At 40.0% G+C, this 25653-nt stretch overlaps 1 protein-coding gene across 1 annotated transcript; it reads left to right on the top strand.

Annotated features, from left to right (window-relative positions):
* Positions 1-624: 624 nt before the first annotated feature.
* MPHOSPH8 (M-phase phosphoprotein 8) lies at positions 625-25646 on the top strand. The gene is made up of 14 exons (XM_075490953.1): positions 625-1216; positions 5972-6127; positions 7034-7888; positions 10895-10991; positions 12134-12382; positions 12822-12947; positions 13034-13122; positions 14313-14453; positions 15257-15343; positions 16517-16671; positions 21123-21277; positions 22629-22756; positions 23488-23571; positions 24482-25646. The coding sequence occupies exons 1-14, from the start codon at positions 962-964 to the stop codon at positions 24521-24523; spliced, it is 2619 nt and encodes an 872-aa protein (XP_075347068.1). The 5' UTR covers positions 625-961; the 3' UTR covers positions 24524-25646.
* The last annotated feature ends 7 nt before the right edge of the window (positions 25647-25653 follow it).

The raw sequence follows: 25653 nt of genomic DNA, 5'->3' as shown, positions 1-25653 counted from the left end.
TCTTTTTCTCCTGCACGTTATATAAAAAAAGCTGTGCTTGCCTATAGGCAATTATTTTAACATGCAAAATACTATGAAATTTGAAAGGATTCTTTTTCCTAGTGAGAAACCCCACGCCCCAGCAGGACCTCGTCCCGAGGTGTCCGTGTACATCCTTCTTGTGCGTTTCCCCAAAGCCTCGCCCAGCTGAGGGCACAGAACACCTTTGGTCCGGGATATTCAGCACACTCTTGTCCTTTCATTTGGACAAGGCAGGACCACCCGGCTACCGTATCTCCCGGCAGAACGGTCAGCAGCGTGAACGTGCCTTGGAGTGCCTCCAGTCACCGGTAACCACCCCCTCTCCGGAGGAGGGCTCCTGCGCCAGGCAGCGAAACCTCACAAGGGGGCCGAGCGGGGCTTCGGTCACGCTTCCGAGGAAGGGACCCCCGGGCCAGCGTGCAGACAGGCAGCCCCAGCAATCATCCGGCGTTCGCCCCTCTCTCCGACAGGACCGGGGCTCTCGGCAGCCGTAGGGCCGAGACCCGCGACGGCCAGCACCGGCGGGCGACAGCAGAGCCTGGCAAGAAAGGCGGGAGCGGGACGGCACAGGGCTTCCCGCTCCCGCCGCCCAGCTCTGCAGCGCATATCGGGCTGGAGGACAGCCCGCCCCGTGACGAGCGGAGCCGCCGTCCGTCACAGCGCGGCCCCGCCGGGCGCCCGCGGCCACCGGCGAGAGGCCGCTCCGCGCCGCCCCCAGCCCGCTCCGCGCCCCGCGGGAGTCTCGCTCCGCAGCCCCACCCACGGGCTGCCGCGGGCCCCCGCGCTGAGGGCACGAAGGCCTCCGGGCTCGGGGCCCCGCCCCCGTGCGTCATGGGCTGGCGGGGCGCCGATTGGCTGCGGCGGCCGCCTCGCTCCCTCCTCGCCCGGCGGTGGATGTCGCAGCCGCTTCTCACCGTTGTCGTTTGAAATTCGGCCCAAAATGGCGGCGGCGGCCGGGAGTGGGGCTGAGGCGGCGGCGGCGGCAGCGGCCAGGCTGGAGGGGGCGGAGGAAGAGGAGGAGACGGCGGCCGCGGCGGAGGATGAGGAGGACGGGGAGGAAGACGGCAGCGGGGCTGGCAAGGCGGCGGGCGCGGCGGCGGCAGCCGGCAGGGAGGCCGGGGGCGGTGGGGAGAGCGAGGAGGAGGAGGAGGACGTGTTCGAGGTGGAGAAGATCCTTGACGTGAAGACCGAGGGGGTGAGTGCGCGGCGCCGCCGCCTGTCAGCGCGGCGTCCCCGGCTGTTCTTCTGGGGCTGCGGCGGGGCCCCCCCGGGCGGTGCGGCGGGTCCCTCAGGGAGGCTGCTGCGCCGTGCGGTGGCGGGGCTGGCGGGCAGCCCGGCAGCCCCCTGACTGGGGCCGGCGGCCGCCCTGGGGTCGGGTTTCGCCCTGCTCCCCGAGGAGGTGCGCGGGAGTCGGGAGCGGTTGTAAACCGTGCGCTGGCAGCAGGGTGGGCCTGAGTGCGCTCGGTCGTCTCGTGGTCTTCCCTCGCTTTCAGTGCGCGCAGGCTGTGCAGGCTGCACAGGCAGAGACTGCCGTTCAGGCAGATCTTCCTGCGCGATTCCTTTATACTTGGGCGAGAACCACGCAAAAATAGTAGTTCCGTTATAACTGTATTTTAAAACACATTGTGCATAGTTTTGTAAGGAGGCTTTTTGTATCTTACAGCTTTGACTAAAGAGGCTAAATCTGAAGTATCTTTACCGAGGTTTTTTTGTCTGCATTGTTAAACTACTCTTTGCTCTTATAGCTGAACTGCAGTAGTGTTTTGATGTAAAGTGTTTGCAGAAATGGGCAGGATTGAATATAATGGAGAACTCAGAGGTGGTTTCAAGGTATGCTTAGTGAGACTATGTTTACTGGCTTATAAAATGTGTGAAGACCTCTTAAAATAAGAGACTTCTAATTAAAATAACTAGCTGTAGTGATGTTTGCTTTGTTTGGAAAGAAATATCATACCTTCTCTTCTTTCTTTGAAAGCAGCCTGGAGTGGTTGAAGTTATTCTGAAATTTCCTAAACCTCAAATACAAAAAATTATTAACACAGCTTTTTTTTTTTTTTTAATGATTTTGTGTCTGAAAATTGTGTGTCTAATTTATGGTTATTATTTTACGCTTCAGTCAGGTACATGATAGTATAGAATTCTACCTGTTTAGTGCAAAACATCAGGGTTTTGAAACCCTTAGGTTGGGGAACCTTCAGATCAATAATTTCTTAGATATTTGTGATGCTATCATGATTACATTGTATCTTGGCTGAAATATCTTGATGGCTTAAGAATGTTACGCTTTTGAAGTAATATAGTATTGATAGCTTTGCCTGTATGAAGTGTTGGTCAAAATAATAAGTCCGGCTTGAAAACAAGAGGACTCCTTTTTTTTTTTTTTTTTTTTTTTCCTTTTTTTGTTTTTCCTTCCCCCTGCAGTGATGGAACCTAAAATCTGTATACTGGCAGGGCGGGAGTCATACCATTCCACACACTCCTAAAGAGTACCAGAATACATCAAGTACCATCTCTTTAAAATGTCATTGGCATGTGCCAAATGTAACACACCAAAAAGGTGTGTTACGCCCCCTCTTTCTGTCATCCTCCTCCTCTAAGCAGCCCATTTTGCAGCAGGTTCTGAGCTGTATGCACTTGAGGTTTGCAGGCTGGGTCAGTGCAGTTAGCTTTGCTGTATGCATGTCCCTTACCCAGTATGTGTTGGTTGTAGCTTTGTACCATGGGCTCCAATTGCATCAGGTCACCTTTCCGTTGCTCTTCAATGGGGGCCGTGCTCCTGTGCTTCAGAAATACAGGGCAAGACACATACTCACACCCAGTCCTAACTTCCAAAATGGCTGGGAAAAGCTGTGTTACATTCAGTGGAGTATATTTTATGTAGTCTGCTTTAGGCTAGTGGTTCCCAGCTTGCAGATTCCCAAGTCTGATACAAAGTCCAAGCAGATACACTGAGTCGGCCACTCTCCAGCACAGTATGAGGCCAGTCACTGTGATCCTGTGTCACCGTTGCAGAAGCGGGAGAGCTGGAGAGCACCGCACAGAGAAGCTCTTCTCATTCATAGTCCTGATGTTGCTGGAGCTGTAGTAGTGGTAGCATGAGGGACAGCACTCCTGGGATGGGATTGGGCTGGGGAGTTAGACCTGCTGATAAATGAAACATTAACGTGTCCTGCTTAAGAAAACAAGCACTAAAAGTTTGGAAATGTTTCCTCTCAGTATATCTGGAAAGCCTTTCATACTGCACTACAATTATACTAAACCAACAAGTTCCATTGCAAATGGTGAATTCCCCAGTGGAAATGGGTAACCTTAACTCTCTGCTCTTTAATGGCATGGTGATACCCCTTTCTGTAGGAGTTGGTTCTAGCCCATCACTAGTTCTCGTAGAAGCTACAGCAGTATAAAAATGCTTGGAATTGTTCTATTATTTGTAAGTGATACAGAGGAAAGAGAGAACAATGTGGAGTAAAATAATGTTGACAGGTGAGTGTAAGGCTGTGTATGTATCTTCAGTATGATGATCAGTCTCCTGTCTTCACTTCAGCTGCATTTTTGTATCACTCTCCATGTACTGGATGTAGAGTCATTCAACAGCCAAATAGTCTTACGTCTGCATTAGACTTTATTTTATCCAGCTTTCTCAATTAATGAAAAAAGGACTTCTAACTCATTTTGTACCTGAGTTACAAGGGTGTAACAGTAGCTCTGCAGTGAACTGAAGTTCTGCATCTGAAATGGCATAACCCTGTACCACGGACAGGTGAGAGGCCATCTGGCTAGGAAGCGGGTTTGTGGGAAAGGAGGAGGGAGTCCCCACAGACAAGTAAGTTGAACATGAGTCAGCAGTTCTTGCTGCAAAGAAGGTCAACAGTGTCCAAGAATGTGGTGAACAGCATCCAAGAGTGTGGCCAGCAGATCGAGGGAGATGTTTCTTCCTCTCTTCTCAGCACTGGTGAGATGTGTCTGGAGTACTGTGTCAAGTTCTGAGCTCCCCAGGACAGAAGAGACTTGGACATACTGGAGTGAAGGGTTATGACAACAGTTTAGGGAGCTGGAGCATAGCAGGCTGAGAGAGCTGGGTTTGCTCTGCCATAAGAAGAGAATAATCGGGGGTGATCATAGTGTTATCTGTATTTACTTACTGGGAGGATGTAGAGAGGACACAGTCAGATCCTTCTCAGAGGTGCACAGTGAAGGGATGAGAGAGGCAGTGGACACAAGCTGGAACATGGAACAGATACACTTGACTGGACAGATTCTGGAGCAGCCTGATCTAGTTGGCCCTGCTTTGAGCAGGGAATTTTACTTGTTAATTCTGAAGATCCCTTATAACCTAAATTACTCTGTGACTGTAATAAGAAAGATACTAGTCGTTTATTTCATGAGTAACCCCATTAGAAGAAAGAAAGAGAGTCTGGTGAACATGATTTTGAAAACTAATTCCTAAATCAAGAGTATATGGTTAAGCTAAGTTATAAGAGGAGAAGTATTACACTGATGTATCTGAGCATAGGCTATTTATTTCTGTGTCTGTGAAGCAAAATACAGAAGATTGTAAGTAGAATTGATCGCTAAAGTGTAACGGCATGTATATACGCTTGGTCAAAGGTTAATGGTGCTCAGGCAAAAATGTAAATTTATGGATATAAATACATTTAATAGTAAGTGTCAAATGGCAGTTCTTTTGATGCTTTACTTCTCCAGGCTTGGTTAGCAGTGTAGGATCTTTCAGAGCATTATCAATATATTTTTGAAAGAAAGAGATACTATTATTTTGCCTCTCCAAAGGTGCTTTCCTTAGTACGTTTGCTAATACTTTTTGTTTAATTTTTTTTAAGAAAATAAATTCAGGAATGGCTGCATTGCCTTGTATTCATTATTAACTTTTTTATATGGACGATGGATTTTCTCAAGTTTGGTGCTAGCTTTTGCCATACATCTGTTTAAAGAGACTGCAGGTTTAATCAATAAAGGTGACCGCATTGATTTCATAGGACATGTCTCTGCTTTTCAGTTAAGCTTGGTGCAGGAGGCCCTGAGTTGCCACTTTTCTGGCTATATCAGCAGCATGCTGAGTCCAAGCTAATAAGCCTTGCCTCTCAGCAAGAAAAGGAGTCCATCTTGAGAAACATAAGGATTCAGACTACTTAATTTATTTAGGAGAAAGGCAAGAGATAATTTGGTGGGAAGCTTGCCTTTTTTTTTTAAATGGCGAAAAACTTTCTAATCTAGTGACAAAACAAGATAGAGACTGAAAAGTGCGATTTCATCCTATGGTGAAGTTAAATACTGTTGAAACAATTGGTCTAGGGCTTTTGTATGTAATCTTTTACCAAAATCTTTGTAACTAACTCCACTGAGATGCACACACTCAGATATTGTCTAGGTTTAACTTGATCTCATTGGTGGTTGGGGTTTTTTTCCTAATTGTTGGTATTTCGGTTTATCAAAAGTGACATTGATTACAAATCTAACATAAGTCATAAATTCTAATATAAAACTAGGTGAATGGTGTTAATGCATTATAAATCTTAAGGTTTTATACCAACTTCTTGAGCAAAGAGAAGCAATTCAAGTTTGAAATTTTAATAGAATAAATATTAAAACTTTTAAAAAAATTAGTTTCATAACTGTCAGAAAATCCATTTCAGTGAAATGACTGGGAGTTTATGATTTGTACATTGTAGCTGTGGTTCTGAACAAATTTTAGATATTACAAATATTTTGGATAAAACCACTCCAACTAGTGGAACGCTTTACAGCCTACTTAGTTCAGTATGCGATGCAGATGGAAACAATTCTGGGAATTCTTATGTCAGCATTGGTTTGAACTCCGATTATATTCATTTCTATATACACAAAATGATATATCCGCTGAGATCCCCAAGAATTGAGTAGGTGATGCAATACTGTGCTGTATTGTATTAGATGTTGGGTTTTTTTCTTACAGGGTAAAATTCTCTACAAAGTACGGTGGAAAGGATATACCTCTGATGATGATACCTGGGAACCAGAGGTTCATTTGGAAGACTGCAAGGAAGTGCTCCTTGAATTCAGAAAAAAAATTGTGGACAATAAGCCTAAACCTGTTAAAAAAGACATACAGGTGTGTTTCACCTTCTGGTATCTTGCACTGAAGACATATTCCCTATCTAGGCTCTGCTAATGGGGGGAGGGAGAGGGGAAGACATTTGGGATATGGAATTAAGAAGACTTAAAGAATCTCTTCAATCTAAAAGTGTTTTGTTTCATGTGAAACTGCATAGTATTGCTGCTCTCTGGTTAGAGATTTTTTTGTTAATTGACAAGTTTACTTGTAGACTCTCAATCCATCTAAACTTTATTTCCGTTTTTAATGGGACTATACAAATGACATATGGTCATTTCGGTTTGTTTCTGACAACATAAACGACCCCCTTTCCCTACCCACATGCATATATTGTCTTGTCAGTGAAGCTGGGCACTGCTCAATTCATCCTCCTGCTTTGTGTAGCAGATTGGTGAATTTTTGCATGTTAACCATTACATTTTATAAGATAGGAATACAGAAAAATTAATTGCAAGAAGGAAGTATATGGCTTTTTCTTTTGTTTTTTAACTGCTCAGTTTGAAGATGAAGTGTAAGAATCTTCTTTGAAAACAGGTACCCTACTTCTGGGAAACCCATAGGTAAATTTTACAAAATGAGGTTAATTTTTTCCGATGTAAAATAGTTCAGATTTAGTTCTGTTCTGGAATCTGGTTGTTGGATGTCTGATTGGGTTACTTGACTTGTTTATGTATTGATTCTCATCCAAGCAGTTAGTAATGTAATTTAAATAAGTGAGCTAGAATTGTATTTACAGATTTTACAGTTTGGCAATGAGGAATTATGTTTGCATTGATAAAAAGATTGAAGTGTTTAAAAATTTACTTTTCTCAAGCACCACCGCTACCATTTTTGTATAGTTTACACCAAAGTGATACAGTTTAATGGGGAAAGAAATCTTTTCTTTTTTTCCCTACCTTTTAGAAACTGTCTCTAAATGAAGACGTATTTGAAGCAGAATCTGACAGTGACTGGCAAAGTGAAACAAAAGATGATGTTTCACCAAAGAAGAAAAAGAAGAAGTCAAAAGATGGAGAGGATAGAAGTCCAGACGATCTGAAGAAGAAAAAGTCTAAGTCTGCAAAACTCAAAGACAAACGCAGGACAGAATGTGAAAATTCCTCAGATACTTTGGTTTCAGATTCAAAACCAAAAAAAAGGACTTCAGAAACCAAGGAGGATTCAAAGGACCCAAAGAAGCAAAGGAAAGAAGATACTAAAGAAATCAAGAAAAAGAAGGGAGAAAATAAAGATTTAAAAATAAAATCTAAAGAAGATTCTAAAGAAAATAAAAAATCACGGAAGGAGAAACATGGAGATGTTCAGTTTGACTCAGAATCAAGTACTCTAGATGATGTATTTTCTCAAGGAACTGATAATGAAAATTCAGACTTAAATTCTGAAAATAAAGACGAGAAGCAAAAGGTAATAAGTGGAGAAGAGAGATTGGAACAAGAAATTGCTGAAAAAGATTCCATTGCTGATAGGCATCTTGATGGATCAGCAAGTAATGAAGATGATAGCATTGATGTTAAGGTTAAAAGAAAGAAGAAAAAAATTGAGAAAGCTGAAGATTATAAAGAGGAAGGTAGAAAAGTGGAAACTCAAGATAACTATTTAGAGAAGAAAAGCATGCACAAAAAGCAAAAAGGTCAAGAAAAATTAAAAACGGTACCTGGAGAGTTGGAGAAAGTGTCAGCTGCTCCTTCACCAGTGCAGAAGGGTTTGAAATTGAGTGCTGATGAAAGAGGGCGCAAGTCCACTGATTCAACTGGGGAGGTAAGCAATGTTAAGGCATTGGGGTGGGAGCTGGGGATTAAATCAAACTTCTTTGAGGTACAGATATCTCAAAAGGCTACTGTTCATGATGGCAAAGAGAAAAATACAAATTGGAAAGTTAATGAGCTGTATGAAGCTAAAGAAAGGCCCAGTGCACAATGTATAGGAGAGACTGAAAAATTTCTGGATTCTGAACACTATGAAGGAGGGAACACTTCAGGAGAGAAGGGTGTTTTTAAATATGAAAGTATGAATTTCTGCTGTTTGTTATGTGTACTTACTTAGAATGAAATCTATTGTTTCTCCAAAGCATGCTGTCATTTTTAGCTTCGTTCCCCCCCCACCTTCAACAGTTGCCTCAGTTTGACTTTTTTCTACTTGTGTAGTAAGACATTCAGCCTGGAGCAACTATCCATCCAACACTGCACAATGAAGTGCACTTTTGAGTTAAAACATGTACTTGATCTCTCTCAAAAGCCAGCCACTCCATTATATCTTATGTGCATTGGCACCTACCTGAGAACTGGAATGCTGAAATCGCTTCTAAACCCAAGTCTCCCAGATAATTGTGCAGCTGGCTTGTCTTGTTAGAATTCCTGGGGTGCTTATAGAGAATGTTTCATGACATGGTTTCATATTAATTACAAATGCTGTACCTGTTCTAAGAAATGAGCTAAGCAAATACTGGAATATTTATTTTTCCTTATTTAATACAGTAGTGTTTTAAGAAAAGCAGGGTGGTAAAGGTAAAAGAAAAAAAATGGAAAAAAACCGACAATATTTCTGGAATGTTTCTGAGAATATAATTCCTTTCAGCTGTTCTAATACGGTTTACAGTTCATAAAACTTTGGCTGCTCAGAGAAACCCCTTTCTGATTTGTAACAGGATTGCAGCCAAAACACCTTGATACTTACTGGATTATATCCCAGTTCTTCTGAGGCCATAATTCCGTGGCAGTGAGTTTCTTCTGTAGGTTCAGCTGTGGTCCTCTGCTTAAGATTGTTGTATGTATGGAGTAGGCCACCTTAAACATAAGGAAGTTGATTCTGGGGTAGAGAATTACGTGGCATAATCTCAGAGTAGAGCTACACAAAATAGCGTTTTTGCAGGAGCTTAGTGGTGAAAGCTCTTGTAAACAAGATTAAGCAATTACTATGAGGCATAGCCCAATTTCAAAAAGTTATTTCATTAATTGAAATGGTGTCACTCTCTATTACTCAAGTATTTTCTCATAGTTCAAGGCTATAGCATTCGTTAGAGAGAGACAGCAGTGATGATAATCAGATAAATCTTTGGAATTCTGTTTTATTTACCAGTAGTATAAAAATCTTGTCACCCCAAACATGAAGAAATCAACAGCAGGTGGAAGTTGGTTTGCCTGTGGCTCTCCAGCCAGCCCTCTCAGTAGGTTGTCTGTATGCCTTTTTCACAGTTGTGCTCCATGGAAGGTCATGCTCCAAGGTACCAAAGAAGCAAGGAAGGCATTCTGCTCTTTGCTTTTTTCAGTCTAGGAGGCTTAAACAATGTTTTCCGTAACTGGTTAGTTATTCTCCAGGGCAGCTGTGGACTTATTATATGGGTGGGTTTGGTGGAGAGTTCTGAAGGCTTTTTGGCTTCACTAAATTGTTGGCCCAAGCAAATTACTCCTTTCAGATAAAATCATTGCATATGTTTCAGCTACCTGTCTTTCCTTATGTAGCTCTGATTACAGAACACTGTCATGTCAATTTATAATACAGTATGCTCTGTCTGGAGTCAGTTTGCATGCTGAACCATGCTTTCCATTCGATTTGCCTCCAAAAATAAATGTGCAGTGTATGTTGTGCATCTGATCAGTATTGGAAATCTGGAATGGAATTCAGGATTACTGATTTTAACAGCCCCTCTGTGTAGCAAATATCTGGTAATCCCTTTAGTAAGTTACGGGTCTCCTCCTAAATACTGGGCATCTGCTGGGATTAACAGAGCTCTGTGCTACTAGTTAATCATGTCAGTGATCAAAAGCTGAGGTTTTGTTGAGGGGAGGGAGGGGGTAAGAAAGATGATTAAATGTCTCGGCTCTGCTAGCACGTTATCATACACCAAATTCATCTATTTTAATTGAAGTTTTTCCTGTGCCAAAGAAATTGTAGCATTTAATGATAAATTCAGTCTGTAGTTCTTGTGAGAACTTCTTTTGGGGCAGTTTTTCAGAAAGCCAGTGCTATTCCCTGCACGAGGCTAGTGTTGGGGGCTGATACAAAGCCATGCCAAGGAGCCTTGTCCCACCTACTCTGCAGTTTGGAATTTGCTGGCTGAATGGAGAGAGAGTATTACAGGAGGAGAAAGGCAACCTTTGGTGGAGGCAGTTGAATTCTATTTTGGCAAATTTGATTATATGTCTACAGCTACCATAAATTTCTGTGATACTGGATATTGCTATGTTCAATCTTCTGTGTGGATATGGTGGGTTTGGGTGGATTTTTCTGAGTGTCTGTTTTTCACAAATGACTGTTGCCATAACATTCTGTATGTGTAAATTGGAAAACTTGGAACCTTCTGTATACAAATGTCAGGTTTTCCCAGTTAAGGTTCAAGTCAGTGCTATCATAACTGCTTTGAATATGGTGGTACAAAGGTATTAGATACTTTTAAATAATTACATTCTATTCAGGTTCGGTATTTGGAACAAATGAAAAGTTCATAATTTTGAATTTCCTTCAAAATGCTTGTTTTGGCATATCTGCACCTCATGCCATAAAGCACCTTGTATGGCTGGGATGCAGTAAAAATCTGAATTGAGTTGGTTTATTTTGGAAATAACACCTCTTCTGTTATGGAAGAAGCCTTCACAGGCTTAACTCCTGACTCACCTGTTTAATTCTTTTCTTAGGAATGTCCACAACTGTTATATACAAGTTTCAGTAGTATTAATTTTAAATAGATTTTATCGTTGGAGTGGTGAAAGGAGTTTATTTTCCATTTTTTCTCTACCACTTTAATTTGATCATTGTTCTCAATATCAGGAGAAAGAAGTAAAGAAAACTGAAACAAAAGAAAAATCTCAAAAAAAAGAGTCTGAAAAAGAAGAAAAGAGCAGAAAAGAACAAAAGAGCCTAAAAAGTAAGTGCTAACGGCTTAAAAGAGAGAAGGGAAAGACACTTCAGGAAATTCCTCTTATTTCTACAAGAGCGGATATTGTATAGTTTTGTAACACATACCAGAAACAAGAATTTCTGCTTTTATTTTAGGAAGCAAAAGTCTGCTGTTTAATGGCTTTGTTAATATATGTTTCATGAGAATGCTGTATGTACTTTCATGTGTGAAGCATGGAAGTGTATAGAAATCTAACGTTTTTGTAGACAAGTCAAGATTTTGCCCTTTTTCATTTAATATTGTCAACTATGCTTCTGTGGCATGTAACAGTAATCTTTTTTTTAGAGGAATTCATCCAACTATTGGCTATTTCCAGAAGTGTTCTGATGATACTATGAATACACAATTTCTATGTTTAGAAAAACTAGTAGAGATTTCCATCAGGCAAACTTCTTGCCTCTTGCTTTAGCCACAGTGGTGAGTTATATTATACAACCCTTAAAATATCACCAGAACTGGATGATTTGGTACATGAAGAAAAATGTCTAGGTTGTATTTCTATTCTTAATATTATAATGGAGTATTAATGTTACCACTCTTGATCTCACTAAAATTCTGGATGATTTTATTCAGGATAAATTCTGTCTCTACTCTGAGGATGAACTGAGGAAAACTAGGTAACTCCACCTTTGGTAATCATGAATGGATATAGGAGGAGCTATGATGCTTCAAACAACTGTTGCTAGAGAAACATCTTTCACTGAAAGTAGCATAGATGCTTACAATGCTTAAGAAAAGTGGTAACAAACAGAATGATTAATTACTGTTCCGTATACAGCACACGTCCTTCGTCTGTTCATCACTGATACTGAACCATATTTTCAAAGTAGTAATTTACGCATAATTCTAAACTACATTTCTTAAAAAGAAGATGGTACTGTGTTGAAAGCAGTCAGAACTCAGACTTGCCAGGGTAGCTGGAGGTGAACTAGCTCTCCCCGATTTTTGGCTTATGTTGTTAAGCTTGCTCCTACGCTTCAGCAATGATTAACTTATGGAAAGAGAACAGACCTTTTCTGAATGGACTCTGGTCACTCACTTAAACTTTGTTATGTAATAGTCTTTAGTGGCTCAAGTAGTCACTCTTGGTAACTGTCTTAATATTCTAGGCTTTAAGGACATCAAAAGTGCATTTGACTTGTTTAATGTAGCTTCAGAAGAAAAAAGTGAATATTCTGAGAATAACTGCAAAAGAGAAGAATCTTCGCTAGAATATAAATTCATAGAAGAATTAAAATCAAAAGACAGCAAGGTGTACAAGGAAAGAAGGAACATAAGAGATGAAACAAACACATGGACTTACATTGCTGCAGAAGGCGATCGAGAAGTAGTGGATGTGTGTCAAATGGAGAATTCTGGTGAGCAGTAGAAACAATTGCAGGGGAAAGTTGAGCACTGGCAGTTAATATTTTCTCCATTCCTGCTTGCATCTTTTAGTGCTCCAACTCTTGTCTCCCCAGGAGGCTGAAACAATGTTTTCTTTTGAAACTCACTGATAACTTCTCAGTGTGTTTCTGCTATTGTAGTAATGGAGTGTTCACCATCTCTTATCACTTCAGCCTAATTTATTACAACAAATAAGCAGTTTGTTTCAAGTAAAAGAATTTTACATCCATTTGTAACTTAGCCTTCATTGTTTGGAACCATTCCACGCTGACTTCCAGAGTCTATTTGAATGAAAAGTATGTTAAGCTGCTGATCATTGAAGCAATGGCAAGCAATGAATGGTTTGGAAATTTATAAGTTACTTATTACTTATTTTACGTCTTTTCTTCCATAAAATCAAATACATGATAGATGGCAAGCAACAAGTCTTGAGTTTGGGTATGGACATGCAGTTAGAGTGGCTGACACTCGAAGACTTTCAGAAGCATCTTGATGGAGAAGATGAGAACCACGTGTCAACAGAACCGATATCGAGTAGTGAGTAGTTGCTGGGACGAGGGGACATTTCTTAGCTGGTGTTTCAAAGTGAAATATCCTGTAACCTCATTGAATTTATTTTCTAGCTCTCCTGAGGGATGCTGTTAAAAGTGGAGATTATATGACAGTGAAGATGGCACTTTCTTCAAACGAGGAATATAATCTGGATCAAGAGGTAATTTTTCTGCAATAGAAGTATTGGAGGGGGGCGGGAGGGAAGAGTACAAGTTTGGATTGTTTGAAAAGTTTTCCCCTCTTGCTAGTAGCAGATTTCCGTCTCACCTTGGAAGAAAAGCACAAGGTGAGAAGGGAGTTCAGAATTTTTGAGGCTTCAATTATTTGTTATCCATGTCTTCCAAAGAAAAAATGAAGTTTGATAGAAGTAGAGTTTGGTAGAAGCATCCCAGAAGCTGGCTTTGCAGCAGATTTGCTCACTGGATTTAACTGAATATTACATTTAGAACTTTACATGGTATAAGGAATGATGATACCCATTGGGTCAAGTGGCTAAACTGTTAAACATCTATACGTGCCAAAAAAAAACCAAACAAAAAAAATTTTGAATGTTCTGTTTGGCAGACTGGGACCACTTCACTCCATGAATAATTAGTTTTCTGCCAGTTCTTCATCAGCTGTGTTCTTACTGTTTTTTCTTTCAAGGATCTATTTTCCTGTTACATAGTACTATAGTTCTATTTTTTAGGATTAAAATCTCTGATATCAGTATTTTCACTGGTGATCTTGTGTAGTTGTATTACGTAGCATTTTAAGAACTATACATTATGCTAAGACTTCCGTAGCGTAGTAGAGAGTTGCTAAATGAACTACTGAGGCAAGCATGTGTTCTTTGAATTGTAGTATCTGGTGGAAAATGCAAGAATGAGTGAGGAGACTGGCCACTCACAGAAGTCTCTTCATACTTACGCTCTGATAAAATCCAGTGGCAGCATTGTGGTAGCAGCTGACTTGAGCCATTGTGTTTTTCCTCCAGTGGCTGCCAATTTCTTTCCACTGTCTTGCTGTCTTCCCCACCCTCAGATACCTTGCTGCCTTTCTTCCTTTATTCCTGGCTCATTCTGTTTTTCCTCCTTCTTGTTCTGGTCCTCAGCATGTTATGAGTTTTGCAGATGATGGAGCTCAGAGTGTGACGCTTGGGACAAGATAAGTGGGAGGTGATAGTTTGTCGGTATCTGGCAGCCATGTACGTGTGAATTCTTCTGCCAAGGAGGGGAATCTTTGTGAAACCTGTTGATGCACTTGCAATTTTTGTATTGCAGCTTTGATTTATCTTAAAGCGTGGTTGTTTTTTTTGGTTGGTTGGTTGGTTGGTTTGGGGTTTTTTAATGGCAATGATTCTTGTTGCAGGACTCAAGTGGAATGACCCTAGTAATGCTTGCTGCTGCTGGTGGGCATGATGACCTTCTCCGGGTCCTAATCAGGAAAGGAGCTAAAGTTAATGGTAGACAGAAGAATGGAACAACTGCATTGATACAGGCAGCTGAAAAGGTTGGCTTGGTTATTGTTGTATTTGTGGTTCTTGGCTCTTTTACTTATGTTTAACAGTGGTACACAATTTTTTTCCCTTGGATGATGCCTAAAAAGTAGTTAGCAGGATATAGCAGGGTGACCTTTAATGCATAATTTCAGCAGCTGTGGTTACTGTAGTGTAAATAAATTCTGATCACAAACCCTACCCTGAGCAGAGAATATCGTAGGGCTACCTAGAGGGAAAGTGGAGGCAAAGGGTATCTCTGAATTTGTCTGTCAGGGGGGCTGAAGTTCTTGTGTTAGAATTGCTTGTTACGATCTCTGGCTACACAGGATCCAAACTTGGGAGACTTTGAGAGCAAATCTCTGATTTAGCAGGGTTTACTATTCGAGAGTCGGGAGATGGAGACGGTGGCAACCTCTTCTCAAACTAAGACCAACTAGACTAGTAAGTTCGAGGATGTTTCATGGATGCACTCTTTTGTTCAAGTTTGTTCATGTGTTTCCCCGTGTACAGTAGATACAAGGCCAAAAGGGAGCTTGATTCCAGTTTGGTGATTCATGCAAATATACCATTTTCTTCCTGTGGCATTCACTATTGTAGGATTTAGAAAAAGTAAGAATTGTAAATACTGATGGCTATCTATTTGCCTGAGTCTGAATTGCTCTTTATTAGCCATGGGAGAGAACGATGTTAATTGTGTCATGCCTCATGCTTTGGATTTTACTGATGGATTTTAAATAAATGTCACTTTATATTCTGAAGCAAAACCACAATATTTTCTACTTACTTGTCTTGTGGTTTGGGGTTTTTTTTTCAGAATTTTCTAACAACAGTAGCTATTCTTCTGGAAGCTGGGGCATATGTGAACATGCAGCAGAGCAGTGGTGAAACTGCTTTAATGAAGGTAAATTCAACATTTGTCCTGACACGGTTTAATAGTAAATACTTTTGGCAAACTAATAAAACATAAAAGCGTATTTGTAGAGTTGATTTAGGAAACGTACTATATTTGAAATACAAATACTACTTTTAGTTATTCTAGGCAGTGTTTTAATCCATTTTTTTTAATGTACTGTTATATCTAAACAATAAATGCAGATGCCATTAGCATACAGTCCTAAATGTGGCTTATCATCCTCTTCCATTGTTTGGCACAAAGAAATGCAGATGTGGTCTTAAAACTGAGATAATCTGGTTGTTAGCAGGAAGAGAAAAATTCCAGAAAGGAGAATCTTTCACTTGAGTGTTGCTGTGATTGACTTTTGTCATTTCATTGCAGACCAGAAACAAAATAATGGGTTCGCCGTCTTTTTCCCACTGCCTGTTCTGCACCTTTACTCCCTCCCATCACAAAGGAAACTTTTAATTTTTTTTTTTTATTTTGTTGTAATGGAAAATTCTAAGACCCTTGAAACAGTCTGTGCTCCTCTTAATACTTTTTTTTGTTTATATCAAACAAAGTTTCGTGTGCTTTTGTCAAGTCTTCGGTTGACATGCCCTGAAATTCTTGCTGTAAGTAACATTGAGCAGCCTTGGACACTTAGGCAGTTGATAACAGTGACTGTCTAACATAGCTAAATAACAATTTGGGGCAAATTCGGTTAATTTACTGCACACCTGAAGTACCATTTGAACTGAGGTTCCTAGAAACAGGCACTTGGAAGTGTTACTTAATCTTTCCAAATACTTCTGCAGAAACCCATTTATTCAGGTAAACAATTGCAAGAAAGTTTACAGTTACTGAACTCCAGCATGTTTTCACAAACTTTTGGGGTTTGTTTTATCTATTTTTTCTTTTTCCTAATTAAGTCCATTTGGTAACCCTGAGTGTTGGTGTTTCTGTGGGATCAGGTGCGTAGTGTTGCCTGGGTAAAGATAAATTATTTATGCAGCGTGATCCTGAGTTCCAAGTTGTGTTAGCATTCACAGAACAATTCAGAAAAATTGTTTTCTGAATTGTAACTGATTTTGGATTTTAATTAATTTCTGCAGTTCTGCTTACTCCAATGTTATGCTCTGTTCTAAGGAGGGATTTGTCATTGTTGTCCATCCTTCCATCTTCTCACTTTCTGCACAGGCTTGTAAAAGAGGGAATTCTGATATAGTGCGGCTTATGATTGAAAGTGGAGCAGACTGTAACATTTTGTCAAAGCATCAGAACAGTGCGCTGCATTTTGCTAAACAATGTAATAACGTACTGGTGTATGAGCAGCTGAAGAGTCATTTGGAAACGTGAGTAAACTGTACTTTGAAGTTTGTTCTGGTAAAGTTTGCAATGCTGGGCACGTCGTAATTTTGGTTTCAGCCAAGGGGAAGAGGAGGAGATGTCAGGAAAGAAAACAGATCTTGTTTGGGCAGAAAGCAACTAATAAATCGTGTGAAATGAAAATGATGTGAGCTAACAGAATTAGCAGACACTTGCTTAAACACTGAGTAAAAAAATGGAAAGGAGGAAAAGGGAATTACTAGAAGTGAAAGATTCCTTAAACAAGAAATACAGCGATCGGGAAAACTAAAAAGTGTGTAAGCACTGGACAGTTGAATGTAAACTCTTGTTAGGGCGTGCCAAATACAATACCTTGCTAAAAAGCATTAAAAAATTAGAAACAAACAAAAGAACACCAAACAAAAAACACCATGAAAAGTCAGTGCAGATAGTTAGGGTGTTGTTGGACCCTTAAATGTCAGCTGTGAGCTGAGTGCCAGGGGTAAAGCTTTCATGCCAGTAATAACGGAAATAAAAATCTTCATCACGCAACTGAATTACTGAAGAGTAGTGCAGTGTATGTGGTATGTGAAGCGTTCATGTCATATGGCCATGTAAAATATACTGAGCTGATGAATATGGCTGCTAAATGGAGACAAAACATAAAGAGAAGGAGCAAGCTGTTTAAATATCAGTTTGGAAGAATACTGATAGTTAACATACATGGGTAGAAAATTGTCATCTCTGAACTTGGAGAAGACTCAAGGAGGGTCTCAGAGTTTCTGCAGCAGGTGATTTTGCCATGAATGCATAGTTAGTGCTGGAAGAACACTGTCGCAGTGCAGTGCAAGATCCTTTTATTGGTTTATGATGATTTTATCCCAATGATTTATCCATATAATATAAGACAGTCTATTCAGTAGTTTGTAGTCAAAGCTCATTCTCTTCTATTTTAGTGTTTAGAAAGCCCCAGCTGTTTTCTGTCTCTGATCTCTTGTGTTTCCCATCAGCTAACATCCTAAATCTATCTTGACAGAAACTGCCTTGTAATGGTCACCGATATGTGCTGCAGTACTACCAATATTCTTATTCTATTTTAAGTAGTTATTAGTGCTCTTTCCTTTAGAATGTTATTCTAGATTTAGAATACTAAATTTAAGCATACTAAGTCTAAAAAGTAAGTTCTATAAGCAAACACTCCCATATGATCATTGCAGCAGTGGTCACAATGGAGGTTAGGGAGCCCTTCTGTAAGGCAGAGAAATTTGTGGAATGTTTGCAAAGTGAAATGTCAGGTAAAAAAAAAGTTTTAGTGCAAACCACTAAAATACAACTAAATACATTTCCAGGGCAAGGTTGTATTTGCCTATGAATTCTAAAGGAACTCAGTTATGAAATTACAGAATCACAGCAATACAGAATGGTTGAGGTTGGAAGGGACCTCTGGAGGTCATCTTGTCCAACCCCCCTGCTCAAGCAGGGCCACCTAGAGCTGGTTGCCCAGGACCCTGTCCAGACAGTTTTTTAATATCTCCAAGGATGGAGACCTCATAACCTCTCTGGGCAACCTGTGCCAGTGCTCTGTCACCCTCACAGTAAAAAAGTGTTTCCTGATGTTCAGAGGGAACCTCCCATGTTTCAGTTTGTGCCCATAGTCCCTTGTCCAGTCACTGGGCACCACTGAAAAGAGCCTGGCTCCATCCTCTTTACACCCTCACTTCAGGTATTTATTGATACCTACGCATTGATAAGACCCCTGAGCCTTCTCTTCTCCAGGCTGAACAGTCCCAGCTCTCTCAGCCTTTCTTCATAGGAGAGATGCTCCAGTCCCTTCATCATCTTCATGGCCCTCCAGTATGTCCATGTCTCTCTTGTAGTGAGGAGCCTGGAACTGGACATAGTACTCCAGGTCCCCTCACTTGACCTACTGCCAATACTTTGCCTAATACAGCTGAGGATACCATTGGCCACCTTTGCAGCAAGGGCACATTGTTGGCTCGTGTTCAGCCTGGTGTCTGCCAAGCTGCTTTTCTAGCTGGGTGACTTCCAGCATGTCCTGGTGCCTGGGGTTGTTCCTGTCCAGGTGCAGGACTTTGCACTTCTCTTTGAACTTCATGAGATTCCTGTTGGCCCATTTCTCCAGCCTGTCGAGGTTCCTCTGGATGGCGGTGCCATCGTCTGGTGTATCAGCCACTCCTCCCAGTTTGGTGTCATCTGCAAACTTGCAGAGGGTACACTCTGTCCCATCATCCAGACTATTAATGAAGATGTTAAACAGGACCAGACCCAGTATTGACGCTTGGGGGTACACCAGTAGTGACTAGCTTCCAGCTAGACCTTGTGCTACTGATTTTTGCTGAACTAATGTGTTTTGATCCAGTTCCATACTGGGAGGAAAGTATTGTGATGCCAGTATTTTTAATGCACTGTAAAGCTTGTCTGAGGTATTGTAGGTCACTGCATCTGACTTCTGTCCTGAGCAGATAGAAGCTATATAGAATGTTTTCTTCTCACAGCAGGCTAAATGGAAAAAAAGTGCTAAAAGCATAAAAACTAATAATAATTTTTCAAACATAGAGAACTTGTTAAAGTGAGCAGGGGCAGTTGAAGTGGATAAATGGAGTATGCTGATTCTTCCCCAGGGAAGGAAATCGTGACGTGTGAGTTAAGGTTTTGAAGGCAACAGCAAGCATGCAGATAAAAGTGATCTGGTGCCTGCTGTTCGGTGTATTGAAACTTTGTCACTCATTCACTATTTGATCCCTTTTCCAGTTTGTTTCCTGTTTAAAATCTGCCACCTTCAGTTTTGGCTAATCTGAATAATGAGTTTTGGAAGATCTTGAACGTGTAATTTTGCCAGTGAAATGGCAGTTGAAATGAAATATTAATAAATGCAAAGTGATGTCCAGGGGGCATCACTGGTAATGTGAATTATACAGGGAGTAACACAGTTCTTGCCACTTGAGGAAGCTTCTAGACTCATTACCTGAAAATACCAGTTCAGTGCTTCTTATCAGTCAAAAAGGAAGATAATATAGTAGTAGTGGAGCTGAAAAAAAATGGAAATCCATGGTGTTCGAATGCCTTAAATAGCATGTGCCATTCCAGTTACGTTGTTTCAAAAACAGAGGAAGCAAAAAGAAGTAAAGATGATCAGAGACATGGAGTAGCTTCTGTGAGGATAGACCAAGGGAGGTCATACACATCACCTTGGGACAGATTAAAAGGTCAAAATCTAAAATAAAATCAGAAAACAACAAAAAATAACCCAAAGCCATGAGGCAGGTTCTACAGGCCATCCTGTTAAATGATTTAGTGATAGGTTTGAAATGGAGGAATATTTTTGCACAGAAAAACTGAATTACGGATCTCATTGTGGCAGAATGCTGTGGTCACAAATGCATGGTATTTTGGAAAGGTTTAAGTAGATCTAAGGAGAGGTGCGATTTGGCTACAGTCTCTAGTTTTGGATGCCTCTAAATCAGATTGCTGGAAACTAGGACAGTGTGCCAAAAAAAGACAACTATTTAATTTCCCATATTTAATATGGCTTTGTCTAGCATCTGGAAATTAGGCTAGATGGGCTTCCAGGCTTGCTTTGGTATGCTGATTTTTGTGGTTTCTTTCTGATCAAACACCTAAGTTTTAGATTCTGCAGATGGTAATCTCAGCTAGTATGGAGGGGAAGTGTGCTCTGAATAATAGCTCAAAAAGCTAGAAAGCTGGGAGAGTCAGGACCTTTGCCTTGCAAAAGTGTTTAAAACCCATTTGTGTCAAAACAGCTTTCTCAAGAGGATTACTTAGTAACCAGCTTGTAAAGGTGCCAAACACTGTTGGTTAATGTGGTCTCTTTTGAAGGCTAGGCTACTCGCTTAAATTAACACCCCCAACCCAAAAATCAAACACACACACCACCCCCCCACCACCCCCCAATTTGGCTATTTAATGATAGTGTTGCTACTTTTTCACTGCATTTTTGTAGAGTTAATTGGGAACTGCATTTTTCCAATAGTATTGCCAGTAAAATTATACAGTGAGTGACTTATTTATTTTTACATTGTACTTGTATTCAGGTTGATAAATCAGCCACGCTGGGGAAGTGCTTGTCTGTTTCTGTTTAGCCACTAGGTACACATTGATGTTTTGGGGACATCTTGCTACATAAAGAGCCTTCAAAATATGTGGCTAGTTGGAATTTTTTTTTAATCTGCTGCAGTGCCTTTGTCTCAGCTTTTTATTTCTGTGGACCCAATAGATGAATTTCACAAACAGATCACTGATAAAATGTTTTATTAACAAAGTATTGGGACTTGGGGTTCATCTATACATAAATGCTAGTGATGAAGGCATTCACTCCTCAACATTGGGAATCCAAAAAGGTAATCTGGAATCCTTTTTTACGTCAGCTCTCATCAAGTCTGTCTGGTAAAGTAATTTTACTATGTGAAGTACAAGCCTCACTTGTTTTGTTTTTTAGGCTCTCAAGAGTAGCAGAAGATACCATCAGGGATTATTTTGAAGCCCGTCTTGCTTTGCTGGAGCCAGTCTTTCCAATTGCGTGTCATCGTCTCTGTGAAGGGCCAGACTTTTCTACAGATTTTAACTATAAACCCCCACAAAATGTGCCAGAAGGTAGGGGGTTTGTTGTTGTGGTGGGCTTTTGTTTGTGTTTTTTTTTTTTTTTTTTTAAAAGAACAAAAGAAACTGCCTTGTAAGTATGTCTTAAAGTATCTGCTACGCGAAATTATTTTTGTATGACATTATATTGCAGTACATTACATTAAGGATGCTCTGATTATGGAGTATAGGGAGAAGAGCGATGTTTTGAAGCATTGTGGGTGGGGTTTGTGTGTATCTTTTTTTTTTTTTTAAGAGGTTTTTTTTTTATTGCCACATACATAGCTTCTTTCTTCCATTCATGGGTTACAGTAGCTTTGTGAGGGTTATGTTAGCTAAATGACAGGTATTATAGGAAAGGAGTGGTTTACCTTAGAACTAATAATCTTGAAAAAGCTTAATCTAAGAGCATACTTAAAAAATCTCATAGTGGATCATCTTGTTTTGTAGACAGTACCTAATGCACTGGAGTCTTGGAGCGTAGTCACAGCACTATCATGATGCAAATGCAGTCTAGAACTGCTGTAAAAAAAAGAAGCCAGCATCTTTAACTCTGTTTTGTCCACAGACCCTTTGAAAAAACTGGGAATCAAATTCCCAAGATACTCAGGAATGTTTCTTCATCCTTTCAGGAATCCAGATACTAATCTCTGATGCTTGGCTTAGCTGAGTCATTTTTATTCACCTTTCGAGTATATCAGGGAAATCTCTACTGATACTGATTTTTCTCAAAATAATACATTAATGTGACTGAAATACTACTTAAGCTAAGATTGAAAGTGTTTGTGTCTGCCTGGTTTTCTGGTTGTTAAGAGTTGTAATATAAGTCTTACAGTTCTTGATTATGGGTATCCTTTATAGAGTTAAGAAACCTTATATAAGTTTTTGTATTAAAATGAGGCATTTGTGAGTATAGAAGATTGTCACTTATTGAATTTCAGTGCAGTTCATAAAGATCTATAATGGACTGGGCTTGGTTGTCCTTACCAAGAGAACAGACAACCCAAACCACATTAAATTCATAACTCTCTTTAGGTAAGCCTGAAACCACAGAGGTGAACTGTACCGAGGATTGCTGTAGCCATTTTGCTTTCCGTTCTAATAGCCACATAAAACTATTTCTGCTGCCAAAAGACCATAACTTAGTGGCCAAGTCAGTTGTGTTCTGTGCTGGGATCCACTGGCTTGGGAGATTGGATTTCTGCATGTTGCTTTGATACTCCATCAGTGTTTAATATATACTACATAATGTTTATATTTTTATATATATATATCTGTACCTGTCTTCAAACATTCAGTATATGCAGTTGTTCTAAATAACAGATCTCATTTCAAATTCATGTGACTGAATTGCCTTCCCTTTCAGGATCTGGAATTCTTCTCTTTGTTTTCCATGCAAATTTCTTTGGTAAAGAAGTCATAGCTCGGCTCTGTGGACCATGTAGCGTACAAGCTGTGGTTTTAAATGACAAATTCCAGCTCCCTGTATTTTTGGTAAATCTTCTCATATAACTGATTGACTGTAAAACTGCTTTATAAAGTCTTTACGGAGCAACCTGGGAAGTCTTAGTACCTTAATTTCGATTTTGAGTATTGTGATGAAGCATTATTTTATCATGATAGGGTTTTTTTTAAATGAAACTTAATTCTTCTTTGTATATGGAGAGAACTACAAACCTTGCATATACTAGACTCCATAAAGATGTATGCCTTAAAAGTCAGGGACATAGTGCTGGACAACCTGCTGCTAGGTGGCCCTGCTTGAGCACCAGATGGTGCCTGGTTGGACCAGACGAGCTCCAGAGGTCCCTTCCAACCTCAGCCCTTCTGTGATTCTGTGACTTCAGAACTGAGGGTTTGAGCAGGCAGGTCAGAATTCTGAATTTAAAGCTGTTTTACTTCTCAAATTCACCTAGCCTCTCAAATTTTTGACCCAAGTAAGTTCTTAAATATAACTGCTTTGCCTTGTTTTAACAACCTACCTCCTATTTCTAATGATTAATTTCTATTTTTGATTATTTTTTTAAAATCTATTAAATGCATCACTATGCATGCTTTTTCAAGTCCTCTTGTTTTCTCTGTGGTTGCACTAAAGGTTCTTTGCAGTATAGACAATTTTCTTTCAAAAAATGCGTAGTTAAAATGTCACGTTCTGCTAGTCCACTCGCATAGCACTTCCAGCCATATCCTGCCATTAACTTTGTCCGTTTTCTTTTTCCTTTTAGGACAGTCACTTTATTTATTCCTTCAGCCCTACTGCAGGCCTTAACAAGCTTTTTATACGGTTGGCAGAAGCTCCTACTGCCAAGGTACAAAATGCTCTCAAAATTAAATGCGTATGTTAATTTGTTGTACAATAACTCCTCCATAGTCTAAATGCTTTTAGTTGTACATTGCAAATGTAAAACTAAGGACTTTCCACTGTCTCCTCATCCCAGTTCCCATCAGTTACAGTTCCATCCTGTGACATTGCCAGAACTTAGGAACATTGCCAAGGGTGTTAGTTCTGTCATAATTAAATATTTTTATTCTGCAGTCAGAATAATTCATGCACCAGGATTAAGTAATGTTACAGCTAAACATTTTCCCCATCTATATTGTGAGTTTAATGACTAACAGGTACATGGAGTGTCAGTTATTTTTTGCATACAGATGTTTTTGCTTGTGTGTTTATGAGAACATGGAAGTATTTACTAGGATATGCAGTCTGTTTTTAAATAGTCTGTGTAGTCTGTTGTATTTTCCAGGTGGTTTGGGCAGTAGTCCCACTACATGTTGCAAGATGAATAACAGATCCTGTTCTGGTAGCATTTATTTTATCCTTGGAAGATGCACCAGTAAATTTTCTAGATCTTCAGATTTAAAACTTAGACTCTTAAATGTTTTATTGTACTTTTTTATGTTGTTTTTTTTTTTTTAAAAGGGAAAAAATTGAACTTGTATTCAGATGGAAATATATGTGTATGTCTAGTTCAGATTTGGGGCTAACTTGTTTAAACACCACCTAATGCAGTAGGATTCTACTTGAGTCCTCTTACAAGCCATTCATGCTTCGGTAGGGCTGCTATCAACGGATTTTATTAAACATGGATTGTAAATTCCTTTTTTTTTTCTTTCTCAGTCACTAGCAATTGTATGCCTTTTCTCATGCTTTTCTTATATTAACACAGCAGTTACATGTGAACATTCTTTATATGAAACCTTTGTTTGCTTTTACAGGTAAAGCTGCTAATAGGCGCGTACCGAGTGCAGTTGCAGTGACCTCACAGCTGCAAGCATGTTGAGTGGACTGACGCTTTTTTGGATATACTTCTGATTTCCTTTGTTTAGAGACTGACAAAGCAGTTTGGAACTTTTTGGCACCACACTCTTAAGTCTAAGTTCCCATCTCGCTGTCGCTCGTTGGCAGTCACATAGGAAAGTGTGTGTTGGAGAGCAGTTGAATACGCTGCACTGGTGGGACCAGGGTTGTCAGCTTTTTTTACTTTGTACAGATGTAGATGTAAGTATTTGTGCCAATACATATAATTCTGTTTTTCTTTAACTTGTGGAGTCCAGACTGCATATTTCAGCTTTTCCACAATGTGGAACGGTGCATATAAGAACTATTTAAGGTAACCACGTGAAATGTCTTTTTTTAATAGAAAGATCTTTTCCATTTGTAAACTAAAATTTTTTACTTACTCTAACTGTAACATTTCTATGTAAAATGCAGAACTGTCATATTCTTGGAGCCATGGGCAGAAATTACACTTTTAAGTCACTGCATTAGATTTAGCTTTGAATTGCTGAGGGCTGTGTTCTGGTTTGAAACTTTTCCTACTACGGCCTCCCGATGAGGAAGCTGTTATGCTTAGAGTGATTCCCTGTGAACAAACACAGTTAGGTCTGCAGGTATGAACAAAGATATCCAAACAGGCTCAATTCATAGAGGATCACAATCAGATTCCTAGTTACATCAGTGTTTTAAAACTACTTTTGTATTAGAGAAGCAAGTGATAGCTTTACAGACATTTTAACTTTTTAGTTCTTAGTCAAGTGACATATGGGAAAACAAATACCAGCTGAGAACAGCAAACCAGGAAACTTGGAACTACCTTAAATGTGCAGGCAGTGCTTTTTGTAGACAAGGAGATACATAGAGGATTTCAGATGTTCTCAGCCTGACAGATGAGAACACGTATTGTCCTTTAATTCAGAAATTCAGTTCCTCAGTGCAAAGAGCTGCTATTTTTTTTTTTTTTTTTAATTTAAATGACCTGTTTTATCAGATGACAGCAGTTCTGTAATGGTCCTGTGCTATAAAATACAAATGTAATACTTCTGCATGAAGTAGGAATATTTTTCTTTGTAAATTAACCAAATCTTGAAAAGTAAAAAAAAAGGGGGGG

This window comes from Mycteria americana, chromosome 1, assembly GCF_035582795.1.
Source record: "Mycteria americana isolate JAX WOST 10 ecotype Jacksonville Zoo and Gardens chromosome 1, USCA_MyAme_1.0, whole genome shotgun sequence".
Lineage (NCBI taxonomy): Eukaryota > Metazoa > Chordata > Aves > Ciconiiformes > Ciconiidae > Mycteria > Mycteria americana.
Note: the sequence above shows the minus strand (reverse complement) of the source record. Positions and strands in the feature narration are given on the sequence as shown.

Excerpts from the sequence above, each read along its gene's own strand:
- MPHOSPH8 (XM_075490953.1), top strand. The coding sequence starts at position 962 with ATGGCGGCGGCGGCCGGGAGTGGGGCTGAGGCGGCGGCGGCGGCAGCG. Across the intron at positions 10,992-12,133 it reads AGAACAAAAGAGCCTAAAAA|GCTTTAAGGACATCAAAAGT; the intron begins GTAAGTGCTAAC and ends TTAATATTCTAG. Across the intron at positions 14,454-15,256 it reads TGATACAGGCAGCTGAAAAG|AATTTTCTAACAACAGTAGC; the intron begins GTTGGCTTGGTT and ends TTTTTTTTTCAG.